The 26,495-nt window shown below is 39.1% G+C and overlaps 1 protein-coding gene across 3 annotated transcripts in view; it reads right to left on the reverse strand.

The window, feature by feature from the left end:
* The window catches only part of DGKI (diacylglycerol kinase iota), a 586,838-nt gene that overhangs the window by 345,439 nt on the left and 214,904 nt on the right, over positions 1 to 26,495 (reverse strand). For all 3 annotated transcript variants that reach the window (XM_069087305.1, XM_069087306.1, XM_069087304.1), the window contains exons 4-5: positions 11,921 to 11,995; positions 8,867 to 8,923 (exon numbers count right to left, since the gene is read on the reverse strand). In XM_069087305.1, the coding sequence (XP_068943406.1) occupies positions 8,867 to 8,923; positions 11,921 to 11,995 (132 nt within the window). The remainder of the gene's footprint in view (positions 1 to 8,866; positions 8,924 to 11,920; positions 11,996 to 26,495) is intronic.

Consider the following 26,495-nt stretch of genomic DNA (forward strand, 5'->3'; position numbering starts at 1 on the left):
CTTCTATACTTGTAGTCAGGCATGTAATCATCAGCACTAAGTAGTTTAATTCAATAAGCATTTATTAGGTACCTACTACATTCAAGGCACTGTATTTTTGAGGACACAATTAAGGGACAATTATTTTTAAAAAGTTCTACAGAAGCCTATAATCTATACAAATTATAAGAACTAAGACATCAAGGCAGATGAGAGTCTTAATGATTTCACCAATAAGACTATAACGTCAAATATCAGTGAAATAAAGTAATTTATGCTCACCATAAGGTATTAACATAGTCAGAATGTAATAAAGGCAATTACAGAAAATAGATATCTGTTTTTAAATTCAATGCCATTTTTTAACAAGTGATAAAGAGGCTCAGGAATAGTTGCCTTTTGTGGAAGAAAATGTGGCAGAATATTGCATAATCTCAATAAATCCTTACATTATTTTTAGAGCAGGCTCATCATGAATTGCAAATAGGTTAACCTGAGGATAGAGTAAGGTGGATATCAGCATTATTCTAAGAAGGTGAAACTTAAGGTTTCAATTTTACTTTGCTCTTATTTCCACTCAGATACCCGATACTAGAAATATGAGGACTTCCTCAAGTCTTACTCTGTTGATCCCATGTTCAAGATAATATGGAAGTATAGTAGTATATCTGAAATACAGTAACATACTTGAAATCCTAACAAGCAGACTCTCCACTAGGCACTGGAAAATACTAGGAACAAGAGAGGTACTTAACAAAGAATGTCTCCCAATGTATGATTAAAGCCTAGATGTTTGCATCCACAAGCATTTCTTGATGAATTTGGGAAAGGTCAACTTTTGCAAAGACAGGCTGCAAGAATTTGACTCCAGACACTGAAATTCATCACCACCAAGTGCCTTATCATTGTAACCTCTAACTAAAAATTAAACTGTAGTATTATTATGATTCTAATGGGAAAATACTATCAGAAGGAACTTAGAAAGTATAGGAATTATGATAATCTGTGCAATACATGTAAGACCTCAAAGGCACACAAAAGTATTTTGGTTCCTACCATCATTGAAGGTAACCAACTCAAAAAAGAAAGGCACTTTTAGGAAACAAAAGGGTGGTTAAGAAGATGGTATTGAAAAAAATTGATATGAACAACATAGGAATACTGGACTCTTGGCCAGTGACAGAGTGCATCCAACAGAGAGCAACTGCAAATATATTTGCTTGTAGAGTAGGAACTCTGATCAAGGGAGCTTTCCACCAAAAATGGAAGGGGAAGAAAACTGCCCAAATAATCTGTAAGATGAACATCAGTGAAAAGAACCAATAACTCACAAGAGACAATACTCCCAAAAGGATAATAGTAAAATCTATGGTCTCAAGTATACATGTGTCTGCATTCACATATACTTGTGTGTGTGTATCAGTCAGTCAATCAGTTGCTGAACATATAAAGTATCTATTATATGTCAAGTATTATGCTAAATTTTTCATTAAATAGAAAGGCAAATGATATTCCTTGCTCTGAAAAAGCTCATAGTCTACTGGAGGAGACAAGATGTAAAAAAAAACTATGTGCAAACAAGCTATATACAGAATAAATAGGAAATGATCAACACAAGGAAATTCCTATCATGAAGGGGAATTCCCAGAGAAAATGGTATTTCAGCTGAACTTGAAGGAAGCCAGGAAGCAGAAATGAGGGGGATGTCCAGGCATGAGGGAAGTGACAATGAAAATGTCCAGTCAGGAGATGAAATGTCTTGTTTGAGAAGCAGCAAGGAAGCCAGTTTCACTGGATCAAAGAGTACGTGGAGGGGTGTAAAGTGTAAAAAGACTAGAAATGTACAGAGAGAACAAGCTATGAAAGGCTTTGAAAGATAAACAGAGGGTGTTGTATTTTATCCAGGAGGTGATAGGGAGTCACTGGAGTTTATTGAGTAGCAGGGTGATGTGATCAGATGTGTACTTTAGGAAAACCACTTTGACAGCTTAGTAGAGGACAGATTTGAGTCAAGAGAGATTTGTAGTAACGAAATTAGCTAGCAGGCTATTTTAATAGTCTAGACTTGGAAGTGAGGAGATTATGGTGTGTCAAGGAGAGAAAGAACCATAAACAAGAGATGTTACAAATGTAAAGTCGGCATGTCCTCACAAGACATTGCCTATGAGTGGTAAGAGTGAAGAATTGAGGATGATGTGCAGGTTGTGAGCCTGAATGACTAGGAGGAGGGTGATGCACTTGATAGTAAAAGGAAAACCTAAGAAAAAAGGAGAGTTTGGTGGGAAAGAAAATGAGTTCAGTTCCGTAAAGGCTGAGTTTAAGATGTAAATCAAACATCCAGTTCTAGCAGAGAATGTGAATAATAAAGATCAACTAAAGATGGCAAAGTAAATCAGTAAATACAAAGTCTTAGGCATCCTAGTGACACCTAAAGACACAAAATGGAAGAGAGTAGAATCAGAAAACTGTATACTCGCTGTATACCAGTGAGTAAGCTATTTCAATTTCTCGAAAGGATCTAGAACACATTAAAGGCATGACTAGCAAGTCAGAGAAAGGAAAGTAGCATTCACTAAATGTCAGCATGTAATCAAGAATGAATGAATGAAAAAAAATATTAAATGTTTAGTATATGCAAAACATTGTGCTAAGCCCTGGGGATACATAGAAAAATCAGACAGTCCCTGCTCTCAAGGAGTTCCCATTCCAAGGGGGAAACCAAGACATATAGGAAGGTTTCAGCTCTATCAGATGGAAAGGTCTCATGGTCCTTGGGGTACAGCAGCAAAACCAATGGTCGTTAATGTCATCTCCAAATTATATCACTTTCTAATGTCGAACCATTTGACAATGCCAAGGACTTTGGTAGCAAGACCTTTTCTAGCAGTAAAGTAGCTGGGGCTGTTGCACCAGCAGGAGAAGGTGCCAAGTTGCATCTCCATAGAGGTTGCTTTCCAGAAGGATGGTTATGGGCCCTGGGAAGGAAACATTGCTGTTTCCAAAGCTCAATCTCTATTGGCTGTGAAAACAGATGGTAGTTGAAAGCATGGTGGTGGTTTGACTTGCCTGGCACTTGCTGCCTTTTGTCTCTCCCTCAGGGTTTCTTGCTGCTTCAGCTAGGCTGACCTACCTGCCCTGGAGGTGGCAGCTGGTGGGGAGGGGTGGCCCTTTCTCAATAAGCATTGCTTTCCTGGAGAATGGCTATGAGGATTGGGCTGCAAACATGACCAGTGGAGTGGGAAGAATATCTAGGCTTACTTCATTCCTTTTTGTCCAGTTAATATATTAATAGATCAGTGGAATGATAAAGGCATGGTTTATTCTTAGATATTATGTTTTGCAATTCCCTTGAAAAGCACATATTCAAATATGCAAATAAAAACAAAAGAAAAAAAGGAAAACAAAATAAATAAAAGTGATGCGAGCAGCTTCTTTGGTACTCTTCCACCATTCCTAGCATCACCAGTTAAGAGCTTAAAGGGACCTTGGAGGTCATGTAACATAAGCCCCTCCTTTTACAGATGAGGACACTGAAGCCCAGAGAAAACAGGAGGCTAGCCACAATAGAGAGTAAGTAGCAGACCTAGGATCTGAACCCTGAAGCTGACTCTAAGTCCAGTCCTCATTCCACTGTGTTATTTGGTCTCTCAGTTCTATAAATCTTTGGGAACACACACCTCCTGCTTGCTGCGGGTACTGAGGGATAAGGATATCCTTCCGAGCTTGTGCGTTTGAAAAGGAGAATACTAGCATTCGGGAAAATAAGATGATGGCCGTCATTTCTAATCCATGCGGAGTCAAACTGGCCAACAGAAGAAGCAGCACTAAGGCAGAGATGCAGACACCCGGAAATGGGAAACTTGCCATTTAAGCCAGTCATGGGAAACAGCTAATTGAGATGGCCAGTGCATGCCCAGCCGGTATGAGTTTGTTACCCTGAGGCTCCACTGGTCCGGCACTAATAGACACCACAGGTCCAAGGTGATGAGACTTCAGCATTTGTCCTCCAAGCAAGTCCTTACAGCTTTTCTGTAACCCTTGATAGTAACACAGTCAACACACAGGGCACTCGTAATGCATACTGGCTCATTAGAGGAGGGACACAAAAATCCAAGGCATTGATCCTCCCACCCCACCCCCACAATCCATGGTGGGGGAAGGTTTTACTTTGGAACATAATTGGTAGGAGTTGTTTGGTTTGAGTTTTATCCATTAGGTACCTTATATTTCTGTAGTAAATAAACTATTTTCACTAGCACTGTATGAGGTCATGTAATTAATAATAAAATGGATATTTTGAGAAAGAAATTCAGAGGCTGGAGTGATGAGTTTGTACAGACAGAATCAGAATTTTAAATCTATATTGTTCAGTTTTGTTTCTGGGATTTTTTTTTGCCTATGTGAAAAATGTTTTTTTTTTTTCTTTCACAGTGACTACAGAAATTTAAAATGTAACCATAAATGTAATTTCCCTTTTTCATGCCCTGGTAAAAACGAAAGATGTAAATGTTTAACTTTAATTCAGTAGTGACAAAATTGCTCCATTTATTCCTGCGACCTCTCCTAAACTCCTTTTTGCTGGATCTAACTAGGTTTTGTTGCTACTCGTTGCCTGGGAGATTAATTGATAGTTCTACTAAAATATCATTCTTTTTATTTACAAAGTTGCATTTATCGTGTATGGGCATAATAACCTTACTTCTCTTCCTATTACTTCAGTTATGTATATTTATGTTTTAAAGCCCTGATTCTCCAAGTATGACTTTCAAACAGTGTAGTTTACTGAGCTGAGTGATGGAGAATATTTTGGCATTTTTAACCTAGATTTTCCCTCAGTTGAAACCAGCGATTCGAAAAAAAAGAGAAGTTTCCTCCTCCTCCCCTTCTTCTTCTCCTTCTTGTCTTTTTTGGGGGGGTTGGTTGTTTTTGTTTTTTGCTTTTTGGAGGGGGGAAGGCAGGGCAATTCGGGTTAAATGACTTGCCCAAGCACCGCAGGGCTAGTAAATGATAAGTGCCTGAGGCTGGATTTGAACTCAGGTCCTCCTGACTCCAGGGCCAGTGCTCTATTCACTGTGCCACCTAGCTCCTCCTCCTGCTCCTTCTCTCTCTTTCCCCCTCCCTCTCCTCTCCTCTTCTCTCTTCTTTTTTAATGAAGGTGGAGAGTGGAAGGAGTTTCATTGACAAATCTTGTACAACTTCCCCCAATTTTATTTTATGAAGCTACAGATATTTATAACCTTATGAAATTCATTCATAAAATGTGTCTCTTATCATACAGGTCTTAGACTTTAACCCAGACCCGAGTTTCACAACAACTTTAAAGGGAAATCAAATCTTGACATTAATGGTCATATCACAGTCCCATTTTATCATAAATTATTATCCTTTGAGAAACTAAAGTAATACATCAATTCTTTATTCCTTCAAAATAGTAGATTCTACTTTCCACAGGACCAAGTCTAGGCTTAGAAGATTTTGCTTTACTTTTAATCCCCAACACCAAAAGTTTGGCTAGATTGGAACACTTATTCCCACTTTTCTTTCACTTACATGCTCTACTTTTTGCCATAAAGTACTAAAGAGTCCAGAGCTACTACTGGATTGGTTAACCTTATCTAGTTCTTTCCAACTGTGATAAAATAACTTTAAATCTATGTTGTGAAACCTTATTATATCTCCATTTAAAATATTCTTTTGAAAACATAATGTTCTAGAGAAGTCTTTCAGAAAGTACTTGGATCAGAAACAAGTTTGTATTTGATACTGCATTGGAGTTAAGGGAATTAGCACAAAAGCATCTATTTTGCAAACCCTATTATAGCATTTAATTCAAGGTCAGCAATCTACCAGCAAATAGTTATGGAGTAGAGGTGGTTTTCTTTCTTAAGAAGAAAGTGAAAACTTACTCCTTTTTGATTGGGAAAAGGCCTAGAATTTTAGAACTAATAAAGGACTGGAAATGAAGGAATGAGTTCTCGGAGAGGTATATAAGGCCGTGGCTCACAGATCCAGTGTTGAAAAGAACCTCTTCGTCCAGCGAGCCCAACACCCTCATTTTACACATAAGGAAACTGAGGTTTGTTGAGCTCTAATAACTTGCAAAGGTCATACAGAGATTAGATGTCAAAAGTGTGGCTTAACTCAGGCCCTCCAGAGCCCAAGATGTTTTCACTGTAAGCATTCTGCCTTCTTTTCAGCAGGTCAATGGAGAGATGCACCTTGGTAACTGAAATTTCTCTCTCTACTTCTGCCCATGTGGAGAAGAAAGAGCAATGCTTCAACGAGTGGCCTGTCTTTCTGACTTTGCAGGCCTTCTTAAACTAGCTAAGAGACTGGGGGACTAAGAAACAAGTTGCAGACTTCAGGTGTGAAAAGCTCTGGGAACTTTGAAGCCAAGTGAAATCAAATCAATGAGCAATGAATAAGCCAAAGAATTTCAATGTCAAATTGAATATGACAGGAGGAGCTAAGGATCATTCTTTTAATAAAATGAAAGGCTTAAGGAAAATATTAATTTTTTTAAAAAATTAAACATTAGTAATAGAACCATATTTTATTTGGTTTGGGTTTTTGTTTTGCTTTGTTTAATCCCAATCTAAACAACTTCTCTAAAATATCTTACTCTTACCTCACCATGGCATGAAGGTGACCCTGTATTCTCAGACTACAATATCAGAATCCCTGCCCTGGCAGATTTTATCATTCTAGAAAGGCCATCAACAGACCATATTTACTTTCCACAGACCAGTCTGACTATGGCAGACAGGCTCACTGCCTAGTCAGTTGATGAAGAGCAAACCAAAAATAAAAGACAAACACAAAATGGCAGCAGAAGGTAATATAAGTCACTCACTTTTTTTTTAATTTTTTTTCTGCCTTTTGGAGGGCAATTGGGGTTAAGTAACTTGCCCAAGGTTACACAGCTAGTTTTTTTGTGGGGGTGTTAAGTGTCTGAGGCCAGAACCAAACCTGGGACCTCCTGACTCCGGGCCAGGGCTTTACTCACTGCGCCACCTAGCCTCCCCAGTCACTCACCTTTTGATTAACTTAGCTATAGGTACTCTAAATGTGAAATCCTTGTCCAGTGACCAATGAGTGAAACTACCTATGGAGAAAAATATCATGGGAGAGACAAGTAAGAGATGGCCTGTGTACTCCACTGGTATCTCCAGTAGAGGTGAAGAAGACCCTAAGCACTCAGGAAGACTCTGCGTAGAAGATTTGCATGAGGGGACAGACAAGCATCCCATGGGACGAGACAGTGTAGAGGGGTTGTGATCCTCAGACGAGAGAAAGCATCCATATCGATGAGATCACAAACAATTGCAGAATCTTTTAAAAATGATCTCTGCTCTGGCTGAATGCTGTTTTTGTTTGTTTAAATAAAGACGTTAAAATGAAAATAATAACAATAATTAATAATAACATATACATCCATCTCAGATAAATCACTCTTATAGGATAAGCTTAATATTCTTAAGATTATAGATTTAGAGCAAGAAGAGACCTCAGAGGCTATTGGGTCCAATGCTCTCATTTTATAAATGACAAAAAGGAGAATGAAAGAGGAGTGACCTGCCTAAAGTCATGCAGCTAGGCAGAATTTGAACTCAGGTCTTCCTGACTCCAAGCCCAACACTCTATCCACTATGCTGCACAAACAGCATGGAAGTAACTGAAGCCCTGAGAAATTATGTGATTTTCCCAAAGTAACACACCTAATAAATCTCTGAAGGAGCATCTGAATTTGACACTGAACGTTCTATCCACATCGTTATCTAGCCACCTCTGGAAAACTGAGGCCCAGAGAGGTTAAGTTTTGAGACTTGCCCGAGGTCATAGATGCATTAAGTGAGAGGGCCAGTATTTTGAACCCAGGTTCCCTGACTCCCAAGTTACTGTACTACTTGGTCAAAGCCAAAATACCGCAGACACCCTGATGACTGGATAATCTGTCTGCAGGGAAAGTACATCTAAGAGGATAGAGCTACCAGGGGCTGAATTTGCAAACTTAAATCTAATGAGAGAGCACAGGTGAAAATATGATAATAGTGATGATGCTAATTAGCATTTATAAGTCTGCAAAGCGCTTTATAGATAGTATACCATTTCATTTCATTTTATCCTCCCAATAACCTTGTGAGGTTGATGGCTTTTCTTATCCCCATTTCACAGATGAGGAAACTGAAGCAGATAGAGGCTAAATGACTTGCCTAGAGCCACAAAGCTAGTTAGTGTCTCAGGGAGCATTGGAGCTCAGGTCTTCCTGACTCCAGGTCCGACACTGCGTGAACTTAGTGTCTGCATTTCAAAGAGCTTTAGGCATATTTGTTTTAGGGTTTTACTGTGATTAAACCAACACTTTTTTTTACTCATTCTGTAATTGATGAGAAATTCTTTTCTTCTTTCTCCCTGAACTTGAGATGTTTGTTGGGGAAGGAGCAAGAAAAGAAGGCACGGTTTATCTAGTGTCATCCATCCACCACTTCAAGATGAAGGAAGGAAAAGAGGGAGATAACAAGGGCAGGAAGAAAGGGAGCATTGGCGAGAGAGAGCATCTCGTACCTTCTCCAAAGTGAGAAATGGAATTAAAATCACCCGAGGTCCTGAAATATTGCTTTGCTTCTTCTTCCTCTACTCTCCCTGGATGTTCAATAAGAACTAACACGCCCCATACTGGCCTTCAGGGTGCTCAGGCACCATGTTCCAGGAGGCATTCCAGGCACACTAGCAAGAGATGATGAACTGCACTAAGGACAGCGAATGGAAAGAGGACAAATTTGTTCATCCAGTTGTGAGGAGCATCAGAGTCATGTTTACCTCTAAACCAAGTGAATCATCAAGGGGTGGGAAGCAGGGCTTGGGACTGTAGTCTTGGGCTACTCACTTCTCTAGGCGATCTCGAGCCTCCTTCTCGGAAAGTTGGTTTGCATCTGAAGTTAATCTGCCGATCAAAAGACACACAGAAAGAAATATTAGGGAGTACAGGCAAGTCTAAACATAGAACTGGAAGGGGATCAACATTGGTCAGTATTGAGAATGCACAATAAATGAGACCATTTGGATAAATCAAAGTGTGTTAGAGGAACGTTGGAGATCACCTAGGTCAGAAGGTCTTAACCTGGGGTCTGGAGGGTCTATAGATAGATTAAAGGGAGTCTCGGAACTTGGATGGGAAAACAATTACATTTTTATTTCCACTAACCTCTACCTGAAATTTAGTATTCTATTCAATTATGAATGTAGGCATGATTCTGATTCTGAGAAGGGGGGGCCATAAAACTTTGCCAAACTGCCAAAGGAGCCCGTGGCTCAAAAAAGGTAAGAACCCCTGATTCTGATAGAACTCTGTCATCTTCTAGGTGAGTAAATGGAACTGGTGTGAGAGCTGAAGGGCCTTGTGCTGAGCATTAATCCCTGAGGGAGTAACTGCTTTTGTCTTTATGAAATGCCCATATCTGAGGATACGCATACTAACTGGATATCTCAAATGAGTCATTTTCCTGAAAGGTGACACTATTCTGTTCTATCCCCCATGGAAATAGTCACAACAATAGCAACACGACTTCATAAAGCATTCACAAATCCAACATCTGAGTCGATCCTTATCACAAGTTTATGAAATGGGCAGAGGAGGCATTATTATTCCCATTTTACAGAGAAGGAAACTGAGGTTCAGTGAGTCATTTGTCCAAGATCACACAGCTAGTAAGTGGCAGAGGAAAGAGATAACTAATAGGAAGTTATTAAGAGGCAGAGAGCAGTGACCTTTCAGAGAGACTGAAATGACTCAAAGCTGTGCTCTACTTTTAACAAACTGAAAGTTGGAACTTAGGAAGCTGAAAATTTAGGAAGCAATGATTCACAATGCAAAAGGCTCCTAAAATCAGAGATTTAGAGCTGGAAGAAATGCTATAGACTACCTCACCCAATTCTCTTATTTTACAAATGAGGTAACTGAGGTTCAGTAATGGGAATTCTTTCTTTTATAAAAGGATTCACCACAGTGTTTCCTTAAATATGCTGAATGTTTTAAAATGTTTATAGATCATTGGTACTTGAGAGGAAGATACAGGAGGATGGGGATGGTATTGAAGCAACAGACAGGGAAGGAGGCAAAAAAATCATAGGACATATGCATAGAAGGTATGCATTTAAAACTAGACAAGATTTTATAAACTATCTAGTCTACTCCCTTCATTTTAAAAATGAGGAGACAGAGAGTTTAAGCTACTGGCCCAAGATCACAAATAGTAAGTAGCAAAGCCAGGATTTGAACCCAGTTCCTCTGATTCTGAATCCAATGCCCTTTTCACTGCCCCATGCTGAAACTTTAGCTGTTAGCAGCCATTGCCAAGTGAAGCCCAGTTAGAAGCATACAAAGCATCACTGAAATGAAAATGGAAGCCAATAAAAGAATTTAGATTGAGGCTTATAAAAATTCAGTCTACACAGTGTTTTAGGAACTCGGCTACCATCTAAAAGAAGGTACACCCGTATTAGAAGGGTAGGTAGAGATGGGGAAGGAAGAACAAAATGAGAGATAACATGAACAATGAGAAGGCCAGTGATCATAGGATAGGTAAACAGAGTAAAAAGAAATATTACAGATAGGCTTCCTTCTTCCTACAAAGAGGGCAGTGGGGAATCCCAATTTTCCCAGTTAAGCATCTGAGATGCCCTCTCCACCCCCAAGTTTGTTGCTGTTGTTTAATCATGTCTGACTCTTTGTGACCCCATCTGGTGTTTTCTTGGCAAGGATACTGGAGAGGTTTGCCATTTCCTTCCCCAGATCATTTTACTGATGAGGAAACTGAGGCAAAGAGGGTTAAGTGACTTGCCCAGGGTCATACAGGTAGGAAGTATCTGAGGACACATTAAACTCAGGTTCTTCTGACTCCAGGGCTAGTGCTCTATACACTGCACCACCTAGCTACCCTATGCCTAAGTTTATGTGGTGGTCATCTAGCAAAGTGCAAAGGGAAGTCTTAGACCTAATAACTGGCTCTATACATATGTATGTGTGTGTGTGTGTGTACACACATGTGTGCATGTGCCCATTTTTCCTTCTTCCCCTACTCTTCTCCCCTTCCTCCCCAGGAAAATTCAAGTGCTCCAAAACAGAGCCTGGTTAAAAAGATCTGGATCCTGGCCCGTTAGGTTATGAAAGGGTTTGGGGTTTTTTCCTATTTTTCTGTATTTCACAGAAAAACTCAGAGGAAAATGAGAACAGGTACAAGGAAAAGTGTAAGGAAAGGAAAAGAGCTAGTGTTCATAAGACCTATTTCTATTCTTATTGGTCACCTCTAGTGAGGGTTGTATGCAGAATTGTTGAACTAATGGGGTTACAGAAATAGTTACAAGGTACATAAAAATGAGAGGAGCTAGAGGCCAATATCTCTCTCTCTCTCTCTCTCTCTCTCTCTCTCTCTCTGTCTCTGTCTCTTTCTCTCTCTCCCTCCCTATATCTATTTCTGTCTGTCTATCTCTCAAAGCCTTCCAAATAGTTTTAAGCAATTCAGAACCACAGTAGTTTCTTTTAGCAGTAGAAAAACAGCTATCAGCAGCCACAAATAGAGAACAAAAGCAATATGGGTGGGTGAATTAACTTTTTTTTCACAGTAGCTCTACAGACCAAACGACTAGAATGTTATTCACTTTGCACCAATGGCTGTTGATCGAAGTGAACCAAAGTAGAAGGTTTTCCACAACCAGCAGTTAACTAAAAAAATATGGTAGATAAAATTCAAGGTGTGTATGTTTGGGGTTGTTTTTATACTTTCAGCATAACAGAGATTCTTTCCCTTTGGTTTTTTACTTGGCAGATATCTTTGGAACTCCTTGAAATGTAATGAGATACATAAAAAGCACAGGGAACTGGGCATTTGGAAGCTGGAATGCATGCACTACAGAATGCTTGCAGCAGGGGGTGCTCTCTTACCTTTTCTAGCTGCTCCATACAGGCTGTGTGGACCACAATTTTACAGACTGCACACTTCCTCCTGAGAGCTGATTTCTACAACATTTAATTTAAAAGAGAAGTCAGTGAAAGTCTGTGATTCAAGTTTCTATGGCTTAAAGAAAGTTTATACCACAAGAACAACAATAAAATTCCCTAATAACCCAACTACTTACATTGATAAAAATAAATGGTTCTGAATATCAACAGACAAATGCTATACACGGGGACAGTATTAAGACATTCCTTATATTTATGAACTCCATCCAAGGTCAAAGTCCTTAGGCCTGTGGGCTCCATCTGTGAGCTCTATCCACTCAGTATGGCATCTGTGAAATGCCTCAACTGCTCTAAGTTTCAATGTCCCATGGTCAGAGGGGTCTCAACCTCTTTGGTCTGGGGACCCCTTTACACACTTAAAAATCACTGAGGACCCCAAAGAGATTTTTTTATCACTTATACATCTTGACATTTACAATGCTAGAAATTAAAAGTGATCAAATTTTAAGATACTTATTAATCCATTAAAAATAACAAAAACATTCAATAGGAACATAAGTAATATGTTTATGAAAAAATAACATTATTTTCCAAAATCAATCGGTGAACACTTATCAAGCATGTACTGTGTGCCAGACACTGTGCAAAGTGTCAAGGATATAAAAAGAGGCAAAAGACAGTCCTTGCCCTCAAGAAGGCATTGTTTCATATACTTTTGTAAATTTCTTTACTGTCTAGTTTAATAGAAGACAGCTGAATCTCATATCTGCTTTTGCATTCAATCTGTTATAATATGTTGTTTTAGTTGGAGTATAAGAAGAAAATCTGGCCTCACACACATAGGTAGTTGGAAAAGGAAGTGGTATTTCAATAAGCAAATAATATTTTATTATTATTGCTAAGAAAATAGTTTTGACCTCAAGGACCTCCTGAAAAGGTCTTGGGCATCCTCATTGCCCTAGGTGCCAGTTATAATAGGAATTAATCTCACACCTAGGCCACACAAATAAGCCCCTGAGTCAGGAAGACTACAGGAACTTGTTTATAGCCTCAGGAATAAAGAAGTCTTGTCATAACCAGGAGTCAAACCAAGAAAGTAATTAAAGAGGGGAGGAAAAAGAGGGGTTATTTAATTTTTTTTAAAGCAACAAAAAAAAGCATTCATTGCCTAAAGCTGTTTCATTAACAGCAGCAAGAGCAAGGAGAGCAAAACAAATGAAGCACTGAATGTGAGTCGATGTATAGCATCTTAGTCCCCTCTGTGCTTTGGAAGCCACTGAAAATCACAGGGTCAGCATAAAAAGAGAGCATCTCTCCAAGGTGAAAATATGACCCCAGTAAGCATTTGGTCTAACAAGAGGAACTAAGAAACTAAATAGTCCCCAAAACCTGGCTTTCTTTGATTCATTCTGTTTTTACCAAAAACTCCTAAAGAAAGGGCCAATTCAAGGGGAGGCCAAGGATCAGGTATAATACACACTTACTATTAAGAATGACCCTTATGGCCTAAGAGCTAAGAAGGGCGTTACCTTTTCATAAAAGATAAAATTGCAAAGAAAACTGAGGTCAACGTGTATCCCTCATAGATGGTCAAGTTTCTTAAAAAATGTAATAATGATGCTTTTTCCCCTCTACAGTCACTTCCAATAATATCCCTCCATCTTTACCCCTGCATTACCCCCAAGTAACAAAGAACAATACATCAAAACAAACCACCCACGTGACTGCATCTAGCAATGTATACGATATTCCACACCTGTACTCTACCACCTTTCTACTAACAGAAAAGAGAGAAAGTAAAGAAGGGAGGAATGAAGGAACAAAGCAATGAAAAAAAGAAAAGAAATATTAGTCTTCTGGAACTCAGACTAGTCTTTACATTTATTCTAAGTTTGGATGACACATTTTTATACAAAAACTTAAGTTTGGGGTTTTTTCCCCATGTCTCTCTGTTATTTATTGCTTTCGTACCAAGTGGAAAGTCCTAGTATAGTTACTCTCAAGGCTGTTCTGTTCTCCCAGGATAGATTTCTGGTGATCACATCTTTCATACCTTTCTTCTCCATTGTAGAACAATTCTAAGCTAACATAACAAGTGGATGGGAAGGAATAGTGTCCCCCACACCCTTTCTCAGCTTCCTTTGGTATACTCTCTCCCTTCACTAGACTGTAAATTCCCAGAGGGCAGGCGCTGTCTTTCTTTTTCAAATTTGCATCCCCAGGGTTTTAGCATGGTTGCTGATACATAGTAGGCACTTAATAAATGTTGACTGACTGACTGAACCAAGAAACCACATTGGAGCCAGAGATCTGGGGACCTGAACAAAGCCAAGGCAACAACTTAAAGGCTGTATCAGAAATAGGGTAGTATTCTCTATTTTAAAGGCTCTGTGGATTCATCTAAGAGGGGCACCTGAAGATCGCTATGACACCAAGTCTCCACAAAACATTGCATTCACATACAACATCGTTTCCATGATTAGCCCCTCAGAAATTCAGAAAATATCCCTTTCCTAAATTTTGGTTACTCAGAATGTTGAGATTCAATTACCCTTGTGTCATGAGGAAAGTACATTGTTACTTATTAGAGATCTGTTTATTTTTGTTCTTTACAAAAGGCAGAGCAAATATTACAAAAGGCAAATATTTCTTTCTGAAATATTTTCTTTGGATCCTGGATTTCTAGAAATGTGCTTAAATAGAGAGAGGGAGAAAACACAAATAAATTAGAAACAAAAAAATTTCATTTGGAAATTACTTGCAAAGGGAGCCCATAATCTGCAGATTAGTCCTCCAAATTATCCACATACCTAGGTCTGATCCACCAGGCAGAGCCCCACTATAGCATTTTTCCACTTTGTACAAGGCTTGAAAAACGTGCTACTGGTCTACCAGAGACTTTGAGGCTTTATTGTACCATATAACTTAACACAAGTGAGATCATGAAACAAATACCTAACTACAGGCTATGGGGAATGGAATTTCATTTTGTACATTTATAAAAAGTAATAGGGGTGGCTAGGTGGCACAGTGAATAGAGCACCAGCTCTGGAGTCAGGAGGACATGAATCCAAATGTGCCCTCAGACACTTAACACTTAATAGCCGTGTAACCTTGGGCAAGTCACTTAACCCCAATTGCCCTTCCTTCCCCACTCCAAAAAGCAAAAAAAAAGTAATAGAAAAAATGTACTTCTCATTTTGCCCTCTTGTCTTAAGCTTTAGGAAGCTGTTTACCTTCTTTTAGCTTAGTCCTGCCTTAGTAAGGGGAGGGGGAAGCAGGGAACTTCCTAACAAACAGTGTTACAATGAGAGTTAGTAGGTGGCCTCCCCCTTAACTTTACTCCTCTCCCCACCCCAGACACACACACACACACACACCACTAAAGTTCTTCAAGGGAAAGCTGGAGATGTTCCATCTGGAATACGGAGTTCCTCACAGACTGGAAGAGGTAGTTTTTAAGGTTGCTTCCATATCTGAAGTTCTGCGAAATGCTAATAAAGCCCATTTCTTTACTATCAAAAGCACAGTATACAATCAGCAAGTCCCTTCTTTAGAGAGAGGGGCAGCTAAACAGAATCCCTGAAGTCATTCTTTTTGATGACTATTTCAGCAGAACTCAGGAAACCAGACTGGATTATAGCCAGCTCCCCATAATTTGCTGGGCAGCTAGGTAGCATAGTGTGCAAAGCATCTGGAATCCAGATCTGAGTTCAAATTCTTCCTTAGACATTAACTGTGTGACCCTGAGCAAGTAACTTGATCTTTGTCTACCCCGGTTTCCTCATTTGTAAAATGGAGATGAGAAGAGTGCCTTCCTCCCTGTGTCATCGTGACGCTCAAGTGTCATATTTGTAAAACACTCTGAAAACTTTAAAATGCAATGTGAATGCTAGTTATCATCATCATCATCTTTATTATCTTGGCAAGTTAACACCTAAGTTCAGACAAAAAAGGTGAGCATTCGAGAAAGTTCTTTTTTAAAAGTAAGTACAGGGGCGCAGTGAATAGAGCACCAGCCCTGGAGTCAGGAGGACCTGAGTTCAAATCCAGCCTCAGACACTTAACACACACACAAAAAAACTAGGCATGTGATCTTGGGCAAGTCACAACCCCAATTGACCTCCAAAAAGCAAACAAACAAAAAAAAACTAAAAGTACACATATGATTCAATTCAACAATTATCAGATACCTGCTGTATTCCAGATGAATGGCAGCAGGGTCATAGTGGCTCCAGAGCTGGCTTCTAAGTTAAGAAAGACCATGATTCAAGCTGCACTTCTGCTCATACTATCTATATGAATAGGAATCCATCACTTAACCTTTTAGGGCTGCTAAGTAACAATTTTAAAAATAAGTTTTTATTGATATCTTCTGTTTCTTATATCATAGTAATTATGCCAAGTATCCCTCCCACTCTCCCTCCCAGACAGCCATCCCATTTTTTCAAAATAGTAGTTTTAGAGAGGAAAAAAACTCTACACAGCTGATCAACACATTGAAAAAGTCCAAAAACATGATGTGCCGCATTTAACACCTGTGGACCTCTCACCTCCATAAAGGGGTAGATTGGAGGTATCCTCTCATCTTCATTCCAATCTTGTTTGATCTTTATAAATCTGTTACATTTACTTTTGATTTGGGGTGTGTGTAGCTGTTCACTGCATTTATTTTGCTGTAGTTGCACAATTCCCCCCCCCCAAAAAAATAACGAAACTACAAATTAGCAAAGCTACTGATCTTCACTGTAAGAGATTGTTTCCACACTGGAAGATCCATGTGTAAGGTGGGATAGGGACTGGCCAAGGGGAGGTCCATCATCTGAGCATCAGCATAGCTTTCTTGATGCTGTAGCCCCAGAGAGGAGGCTTAGTGAGCCTGCTCCAGGGTTTTCCTACACAAGGACCCTGATCTCTGCTTTAGAGCATGTGCTGATACTCTGACCCTTGTTGAACTTTTGATTTACTGCTGGGTCAGAATTGGGTGTGTATTCAAAAAGAGCTAACTTGCCAAAGAAAGCCTCTCTCCTGCCTAGCTGGGAATGCAACAGCAAAACACTGCACATGCTGTAAGTATGGGTCTCCCATTGACCAGCCCCCACTTATACACACACTCCCAATAAAATCACAAGTATGGACCCCCAAAAATAGTACTAGGAGCACCTATGCAACAAAAATAAAACAACTCTGTCTTCGAGAAGTTGAAAATCTATTGTAATGTGGGCAAACTGGTCCCAGAGTTCCACATGGGCATTCCCAAAATTCCATGAGGTCACCTAAAACCAGGCAGAGAATATCTGCTGTGTTCCCAAGAATGGCTCCTATAGGTCCAGTTCACCCATATGCACTATTTTATAACAATGCTTTTATGACAAAATGTACTATTTCCATTTGAACTGCTACTTCCTTACCTCTATACCTGCTAGATAGAGGGGTCAGATTCCCTCCATTCCCAACCTACAGGGGATCCTTCCTCTGGCCTAGAAGACAGACTCCAGCATAGTGGGATGGGAAAGCATTCTATCATCAATCTAGTAGGGGCCTCAGGGAAAGTGGGCTGGGCTGGGCAGATACTGTGGAGTTTAAAGTGCAAAGTGAGGGGGGGGAGAGCTAGAGGGTACAGATGAGGAGGACATGAAATAAGGAGCAAGTTCTGGGAGAATGATTAAAATTTTCATCAAGGTCAAAGTTGTTTTTCCTGATTTCTTCTTTCTCCTCTTCAACCTTCTGTGAAGAATGAAATAGGGAAGGAGTGGGGGGAGAAGATGGTGATGGGATGTCAAGGAGGAGGAGCAGTCATGCTTGGTAGAAGTTTACTGATGTTCCCAGGAATTCTGCTACCAGGCAAGCCTAGGACAAGATGAGAGCTGAGGACCAGGGATGCAGATAGTGCAGACATCTCAAATTCAACACGTCCAGAACAGGAATCATTCTCTTTCTCCCCAAACCCACTCTTCTTAGCTTCCCCAGTTCTGTCAAAGGCACCATATTTTTTCCACTCTTCCAGGTTCTTCACCATGGCTTTCTGTTCGACTCTCCACTCTTCTATACTCCACATACCCAATCAAGTGCCAATTCTTCCCTTTTCTGTATCCTTATCTCTTACATCCACCCCTTTTGCCTATTTCCATAGCTACCACTCTAGCTCAGGTCTCTATCATTTTTCTCCTAGGTTATTGCAAAGGCTTCCTAATTGATGTCTCTGCCTCAATCTCTACCCTCTTGTCCATCCATCTTCCACATAACTGCCAGAATGATTTTCCTGAAGGGCAGATCTCATCATGTCACTTGCTAATCAGTAAACTCCAGGAGCTCCCTATTGCCTGAAGGATAAACCATGAAGCCTTTCACAAATGAGGCCCAACCCATCTTTCCATTCTAATTCTACATTACTTTGTCCTCCTGCACTTTGCAGTCCAACCAAACTAGTCTTCTCTCTGTTCCTCACACCTAATATTCCATGTCCCATCTCCATGCTTCGCACTGGCCACCTCTCACACCTAGAATGCATGCACTCCCCACAGTGGTCTTGGAGAACTTCTCTCTTCTCTTAAGATTCAGCTCAAGCACTACCTTCTACATGAAGTCTTTATCCCTCTAACTTACTATGCCCTCCTTGCCTGACTGCCTTCTATTTATTCTCTTTATATTCATTTGTTTTTATTTCCTCTATTTTTTCCCATACCTAGGTACTTGTCTTCCTGATTCTAATCACTCCATCGTGAGTTCTTTAAGAATGCAGACTCTTTCCTTCCTTATATTTTTATTCCCTGTTGCACAGTACCTGGAACAGAGTAGGCATTTAATAAATGCTTGTTGTTTGATGAAATGGCTGATTGATGACGGAGAGGGAGAAGGAACATTTCCAGACAAGAAAGGGGAGTTCCTGCGCTGGCTCAGTTATTTCTATGTAAGAGACATAAGGAAGTGGGTTGTCTTTAACACCAGGACTGCTTGTACTTTGAGCTTTGATGTGATGAGTACAATATACACATGAGACATTGCTCTCGCTCCTACACTCCAGGGCAAATGAGACCAAGGGCCCCTTATTTTATCAAAAACACCATTGAAGGAGATGCTGAGCAACCTCCATCACGTTCTAAAGCTTTGGGGAAACTCAGGGTGTGATCTATAAATGAATATTGGAGAAAATGAAAAATAAAATCAGCTGAAGCTGACATTAATGTGTTCTCAGAGCTGACAAGCAGTCATAGGTTTCTTACATCCTCTATTTTCTTTGGATAAAATGTAGCTCTTTTTGTCCAGGAGCACAGATAAATGATGTTCATGAGTACCTGTATTATCCTCTCCCTAATACATCATTTTCTCCACCTACAATACTCTGGATGGCTGCTGACCCAGGAACATTTCTAAGAGGACATATTAAAACCCCTGAGATTGTTCCCAAATGCAAGATTACTACTTTTATCATCCTTTTGTCCCCTCCTTCCTTTCACATTCCTGAGTCAAAAAATGTCTGCAAAAAAAAAATTTCAGAGGGATATTCGGAAACTGTTGCTCACCCAAACACCAAAAAAGGAAGGAAATAAAACTTTAAAAGCCCATTGTGTATAGGAATAATGCCAACAAACTTCAGAGCAATTTCAGGAAGGAAAATGCCAGGAGTTACATGTGGCCCCTTATGGAAGAAGATTCCTCCTCTTCTGAAATGGAACTTAGGTAGATGACCTCTGTGCTCCCTTTCAGTTCTAGGGCTGACTATAGATGTAATTTTTAGCTGTATATTTGAGATATTTCAGTATTATGCAATGGTAGTGATAAGATCCTCGAACATCATTACCTTAGAGACACCTGAATGACAAGTTATTAAAGAAAACACAGAAAGTGAGTCAATCTGATAACCTCAATCAAAAGAAGGCTTTTGTGCTCAAGGCATATCAATCATTTTGGTTCTGCAAACAAACTGGCAACTAGGGGCATTTTTCACACAAGAGAAAGGAACCTAGTGAGTGGTTCAAAAGGAATAGGAGGTCTTGAAACTGGAAAGCAAATTCCTTACACCCTCCTAACTAGTCTCCCTACATTTAGTCCCTCTTTCTAATCCACCCCACACATCATCATCACAATCAGATTAATCCTTCTAGAGTGCTGCTTTTACAATATGCATCTTAGTCTCCGTAAGCAAAAAGCAAATCACAAAGTCTCAGAATAAGACAGGACCTCAAAGGTCATGTAGTTCTACCCATAACAGAATGGTTGGTTTTTTTCTTTCATTTTCAAAGAAATGACATCGCTATGCTAAAGTCAAGTTACATTGTCTCTGACTGTGGGCTGATCAGACCAATATGAGCTGGGAATTCTCTACCACAGGTCAGGCCCAAATAAACCATGTGGCCATTTGGGGTGGATTCTCTAAAATTTGTGCATCTCACATTTCTTTGGAGCTACTTCAATTCTGCTTTGCTCGTAGAGCACAGCACCTTCTCTGATGTGGGCATGCCATGCTGAGTGGTCCTGTGCCTGTGTCTCCCATGTCACACAAGAAATTTCAAAGTTCTTAAGACAGACTTTGAGAGTATCCTTATATTACACAACTTTTAGGGCACCTTTTCTAGCCCCCTCCTCACATCAGGAGGTGAGCAGTGCCATCCTTAAAAACCAAACAATGCTCCTCTCAACAACATATCCAACGAGGAGTCATAGAGCTTACTTCACTTGTAAATTTCTTTGTTTTTGTTGGTGTTTGTCCTTCTTTTTAGAAGAGGACCATGACATGGAGAAGATGATGTCACGAGTTGCAAGTGAATTAGATTTAAATGAGGGCAGGGCTGTGCAAAGTCACCGGCTTCACTCTCTCCCTCCTCTCCCTCTGTCCACATAGAAAATCATACCCTTATCTGCAGATACTCTGCACAGAAGAATATAAATTTTAATCACTGAAACACTGCAAGATATCTTGGGGTTTACAGGCGAGATTTCTTTTTTAAGGACCATGCCTTAAACCTAAATCGCTCTGACTCTCACTGACTGGACAACCAAAGGACTCAACCCAAGCCTATTGGTCATTGTTTGGGTTTTGAAGGCTCAGAGTGAGCATAATTAGCAATAGTTGCTGTTTTGGGCCAGAAATCCTCAGGGTCTTCCCCTTTCAGATTGATTCTTTTTGACTAGGTAAAAGAGGCCATTTTTTTTGCCTCATTTCTTACCTAGTTTTAATCACTGAATGGACACTGTCTCAGATAAACTGAAACCTGGGAAAGACCTTAGCTTAAAAAGGCCAAGGTCTCCCACTTCACTTGAATACCTTCAAGAAAGGAAAGCTCCAGATTTCCCCAGAGGCTGCCATTTCATTTTAGGATGGCTCTAATTGTTAGGTTTTCCTTTTTCTAGCCAAAATTTGTCTCTTTGCAACTTCTACCCAATGTTCATAGTGTTTCCTTCTGGGATCAAGCAAAGTGACTCTAATTTGTTTTAGTGTTAGCTCTTCAAATACCTAAGGCTAGGTATCATATGTCTTCAGTTTTCCCTTGCATCTAGGCTAAACAATAGCACTTCCTTCAACTTGATTGTCATATGACATGATCTCAAGGGCCTTCATCATCCCCGTCACTCCTCTCCTGCGCATTCCTCAGCTTACTGGTGTCCTTCCTACTAGAAATAAAAATAGCTAGCATTTATATAGCTTTAAGTTTTGCAAAATGCTTTACAAATGCCATCTCATTTTATCCTCAGAGAAACACTGGGGAGACAGGTGCTATTTATTACTCCCATTTTATGGATGAGGAAACGGACACAAAGAAAGTTTAAGTGACTTTCCACTTTCACAGCTACTAAGTGTCTGAGACTGGATTTAAATTCAGGTTTTTCTGACTTCAGATCCAAGCCTCTATCCAATGTGCCACCCAGCTATATCAAATGTGGCACATAGAACTGAGAACAACACTCCAAACGTTAACAAGTGCAGAGTACAAAAGAATTATCACCTACCCCTTAGATAGGCTCTAACCTCTTAATGCAGCCTAAGATTGCATTAACTTTCTGGGCTGTTGTGTCACAGTCAACACTAAGACATACCAGCAAGTGGATAGAGCAACAGGCCCAGAGTCAGGAAGAACCGAGTTGAAATCCAGTCTCGGGCACTCACTAGTGGTATGAGCCTGGGCAAGTCACTTAACCCTTTGTGCCTTGGTTTCCTCATCTGTAAATTGAGCTGGAGAAGGCAATGGCAAACCCCTCTAGTATCTTGGCCAAGAAAACCCCAAATGGGATCATGAAAGAAGAAATGGCTGATCTGACTAAACAACAACAAAAAAGGACTCACTAGATCTTTTTAAGATTGACTCTTCTTTAGTCATTCCTCCCCAATCTTATCATTGTGAAGTTGACTTTTTTTTAACCCAGTAAGACTTTACATTAATGCTCATTAAAGGTCATCTTATTCCGTTCAACTAAACACTCAATTCTGTCAAAGTATTTCTGAATACTGTGTCACTCGTTTATAAGCTATCCCTCCCATATTTGTGTCCTCTATAAACTTCCTAAGTACACAATCTATGATGCAGTTCAAAGCATAGATAGAATTGTGACACTCTAAAAATGTGTGCTATCTTTCTCTAATACGATTAAAATTTCTAGTCACTAAACATTTTCTCTTGTGGGAGCTAGCTGCCTTAACATTTCAAGAATCATCAAACTGTTTCTTATTCTCTTTAAACTTACAGTCATTTGTTGGGGAGAAGTTGAAAGACACCTCAAAAATAGATCAGTTGCACTGTCAATAAAATTGTTCAGGGGCTTGGAATTGAGGTCCATTTTAAAAAAATCACATTTCTCTGCAGTGTCATGGTACACTGTTTGTTTTTAGGCAGATTCACCTTGCCTTATATCACCCTGAATGACAATAGCAAATGTTCCATCAATTACATTTCCTCTTTAAAATCTCTATCAATGTTTTTGTCATCATCATCAATATTATTAAGCATTGGATCACACATATGGGAATACATTGATTTTTTCATTGGGAACCTCTAATATAGAACATGGTCCCAACATTTAGCCATCTGTATGGTATGGTGAATATAAATTTAGCAGTGCAAATGTTATCATCTCCCCATACTATTAATGAACTAGTGCTGATTATTTTTTTAATTCCTTGTTAACCCTTTCCAAGTCACATCTCAGTCACCAATTTTCTCATAGTCTTCTACTTTGCCTTTGACTACAGCAATGGTTCTCAAACTTTTTTATCTCAGGATTTCATGATGTTAAAAATTATTGGGCTTTCAAAAATATTTATTATTTTATTATTATTATTTAAAATATTAATTTACTTAAAATAATAACTATATGTTCATATTAACAACATTTATTAAAATAACCATTTTATAAAACAAAAACATTTAGTGAGAAGAGTGGCACTGTTTGTATATTTCTGTAAATCTCTTTAATGTCTGGCTTAACAAAAGGTACCTGGATTCTCCTATCTCCTTCTGCATTCAATCTTTTTAATAAGTTACTTTAGTTGAAATATATGAAGAAATCTGGTTTTATACAGACATGTAGGTGGAAAAGGGAGGAGGGCTTTAATAAGCAAATAATATGTTAGTATTATTACAAAAATAGTTTTGACCTTTTGAACCCCTGAAAGGGTCTCTCTAGATATTCTTGGACCGCATTCTGAAAACCACCTCACTAAAAGATTCCATCTTTTTTCAATTTTATTTTATTTATTTACATTTTAGGTTCCTGTCTCCCTCCTTCCTCACAATGCACTGAAGAAGATCACCTCTTTTCTCTCTCTCTCTCTGTCTCTCTCTCACAGAAATACACACACACACATGCATATATGAATATACATATATACAGACATACTATAATATATGTAAAGTCATATTATGCATAGTTCTTTTCTTCAATTCTTTCTCTGGAGGTGGATAGCATCTTCTTTCATAGGTCTTTTGTAGTTTATTTGAATATTTATAATATTCAGAATAGCTTAACCATTCAGTTATTCTTTGAACAGTATTGTGGTTACTCTCTCCAATATTCTCTTGGTTCTGCTCCTTATACTCTTCATTATTTCATGCAAGTCTTTACATGTTTTCCTAAAATCAACCTGCTCTTATTTTCTTAAAGCACAGTGGTATTTCATCACAATCGTGTACCACAACTTGTTTAGCCATTCCTCAGTTGATAGACATCCTCTCAATTTCCAGTTCTTTGCCACGACAAAGAGTTATTGTAAATATTTTAGAACATACATGTTCTTTTCCTTTTTACTTGGTCGCTTTGGGGAACAGATATAATAATGGTATTGCTCGGTCAAAAGGCATATACAGTTTTATAATTCTTTGGGCATCATCACATATTGATCTCCATTGCACCAACAGTGTGCTAGTGTCCCAATTTTTCCATATCACCTCCAACATTTTTCATTTTCTTTTTCTCTCATTTTAGCCAATCTGATGTATGTGAGATGATATCTCAAAGCTGTTTTAATCTGAATTTTTTTAATCAATAATTATTTAGAGCATTTTTATGTGACTACATATAGTTTTGTTTTCTTCATCCAAAAACTGCCCATTCATATTCTTTGGCCATCTATGAATTGGGGGATGATGCATATTCTTATAAATTTGACAAAGTTCTCTATATGTTTGAAAGGAGACCTTTATCTGAAAAACTGTCTATAAATTTTTCATCAATTTTCCAACTTTAGACATACTGACTCAACTCATGTGATAGTTTGTGTACAGTTCTGAACTGTAGCATGGCTTAATTTGACTCTCTATTACCATAATGATACTTATTTGACATGCTACCTAAATGGTATGTTTTATTCTGTTCAGAGGGGCCCTTGACCTAAACTCTGGTAAAAGAAAGAGCATTAAATGGAGAGGTGGAAAGATGGATGATCCCAGCTCTACCACTTATGAGCTGTATGATTTGGGACAAGTTATTAACTTCAGTGAACCTCAGTCTTCTCACAGGTAAAATGCAAAGGCAGGACTAGAAAATCTCTAAGGTATATCACAGTACTAAATTTTTCAATACTTTGACTTTCTGAGACAATTTATAAACGAAGCCAAAGCTAGAGACAGCCTCAGCAAATAAAAATACTGGCTCACATTTATATAGTCATTTACAAAGTTTTCCAAGTGCCTTATACACCATGAGATGGCTAACTAACATCAGCATTATATCAATTATTAAATCTACTCTTTTGAGAGAAAATAATGAAATCCCCCCCCCAAAAAAACCAACTTTCTAATAAGTGGTCTGAGAAACATGGGATTTTACACTTCACAAGAAGGGGGGCCTTCATAATCTTTCCTTATAAATAAATATAACATCTTAAGTATGAAAGGGGGAGGCAAGGACTTTACTAGTTAAATGGGAATACTAGAAAAATAAACTAAAGCCTTCCCTCTGAATGTCTAGGAAACAGCCCATTTGAGCTGAATAGAAAAAAAAAAAAAGGTTAGCATGGCTTGGATAGTGAGAGGACTAGTTACCAGAATGATCCTGTTAGCAAATGAAAATTTAGGATGAGTTCCAAAGATGTGCATGTTAATTGAGGTTGTTTTATTTCTTTCTTAAAAATAAGATTAGGATTGAAATCAATTAAACATGTACGTTAATCACCATCACTTTCTCTGGGAAAGCACACATCATGGTGTTGGGACACACGATCCTGGCAAACTACTGTCACTGGAGAGAAGTATATCTACATTGTAGGGGCAGCTTCATAGAGCTGAATAGACCTCCCTAGGGGAAGGAATTACAAAACAAATGATTTGGTAGTAGCTTTGTGAGAAGCACAGCAAATGCACCCATTCACTGATGCGCCATATTGGATGTAATGCCTTCGTCATGGCATTGCCAGAAGGCAAGGAAGGCCTATCAAGCTACTGAAGGGAGCATAGCTTAGCTTGTCTTCCAACACATTGCTGTTCTACAGACTAGCTGTCATTCCTCCATTATGGTACTACTAAAATAGAGTGATATTCTTTAGAAGACATTGAGTGCTTTCAAGGCAAATTGGTGATGTAGTAGATAGAGAACTGGATCTTGGAAGGAAGAACCTGGTCCAAATCTAGCCCTAGATACTTACTAGCTATATGAGTTGGGCAAGTCAGTTAACCTCTGAATGCTTCAATTTCCTTATCTGTAAAATGGGTATTATAATAACATCAACCTCTTAGGATTGTTGTAAAGAACAAATGAGATAATAAAGTACTTTTAAAGTGCTATATAAACACTAGCTCACCCCTTTAATGACACAAGTAGTACTGATCTAATTGGCCTTTCTATCATCTTCTCTCTCAGGGTTACCTTTGTGCTCTGATGTCACTTCCTGTCACTGTCAGCTGGTTGACTTCATATTGTATCCACCACTTCTTCTATAACCAATTCCATCTTTGGCCATTGTCTCTGCTTCATATGCTATTTTCTTCCTTCCTGTCTCATTTATCTATTTCCTTTGTCACTTTTTCCAATAAGTTAACATGTAAAGTACTTTTAAAACCTTAAGGTTGGGGCGGCCAGCTAGCACAGTGAGTAAGAGCACCGGTTCCAGTGTCGGGATGACCTGGGG

Source organism: Petaurus breviceps, unplaced genomic scaffold (genome assembly GCF_028583685.1).
Source record: "Petaurus breviceps papuanus isolate PSGF00001 unplaced genomic scaffold, PetGlider_PUasm1.0 181, whole genome shotgun sequence".
In the NCBI taxonomy this organism is placed as follows: domain Eukaryota; kingdom Metazoa; phylum Chordata; class Mammalia; order Diprotodontia; family Petauridae; genus Petaurus; species Petaurus breviceps.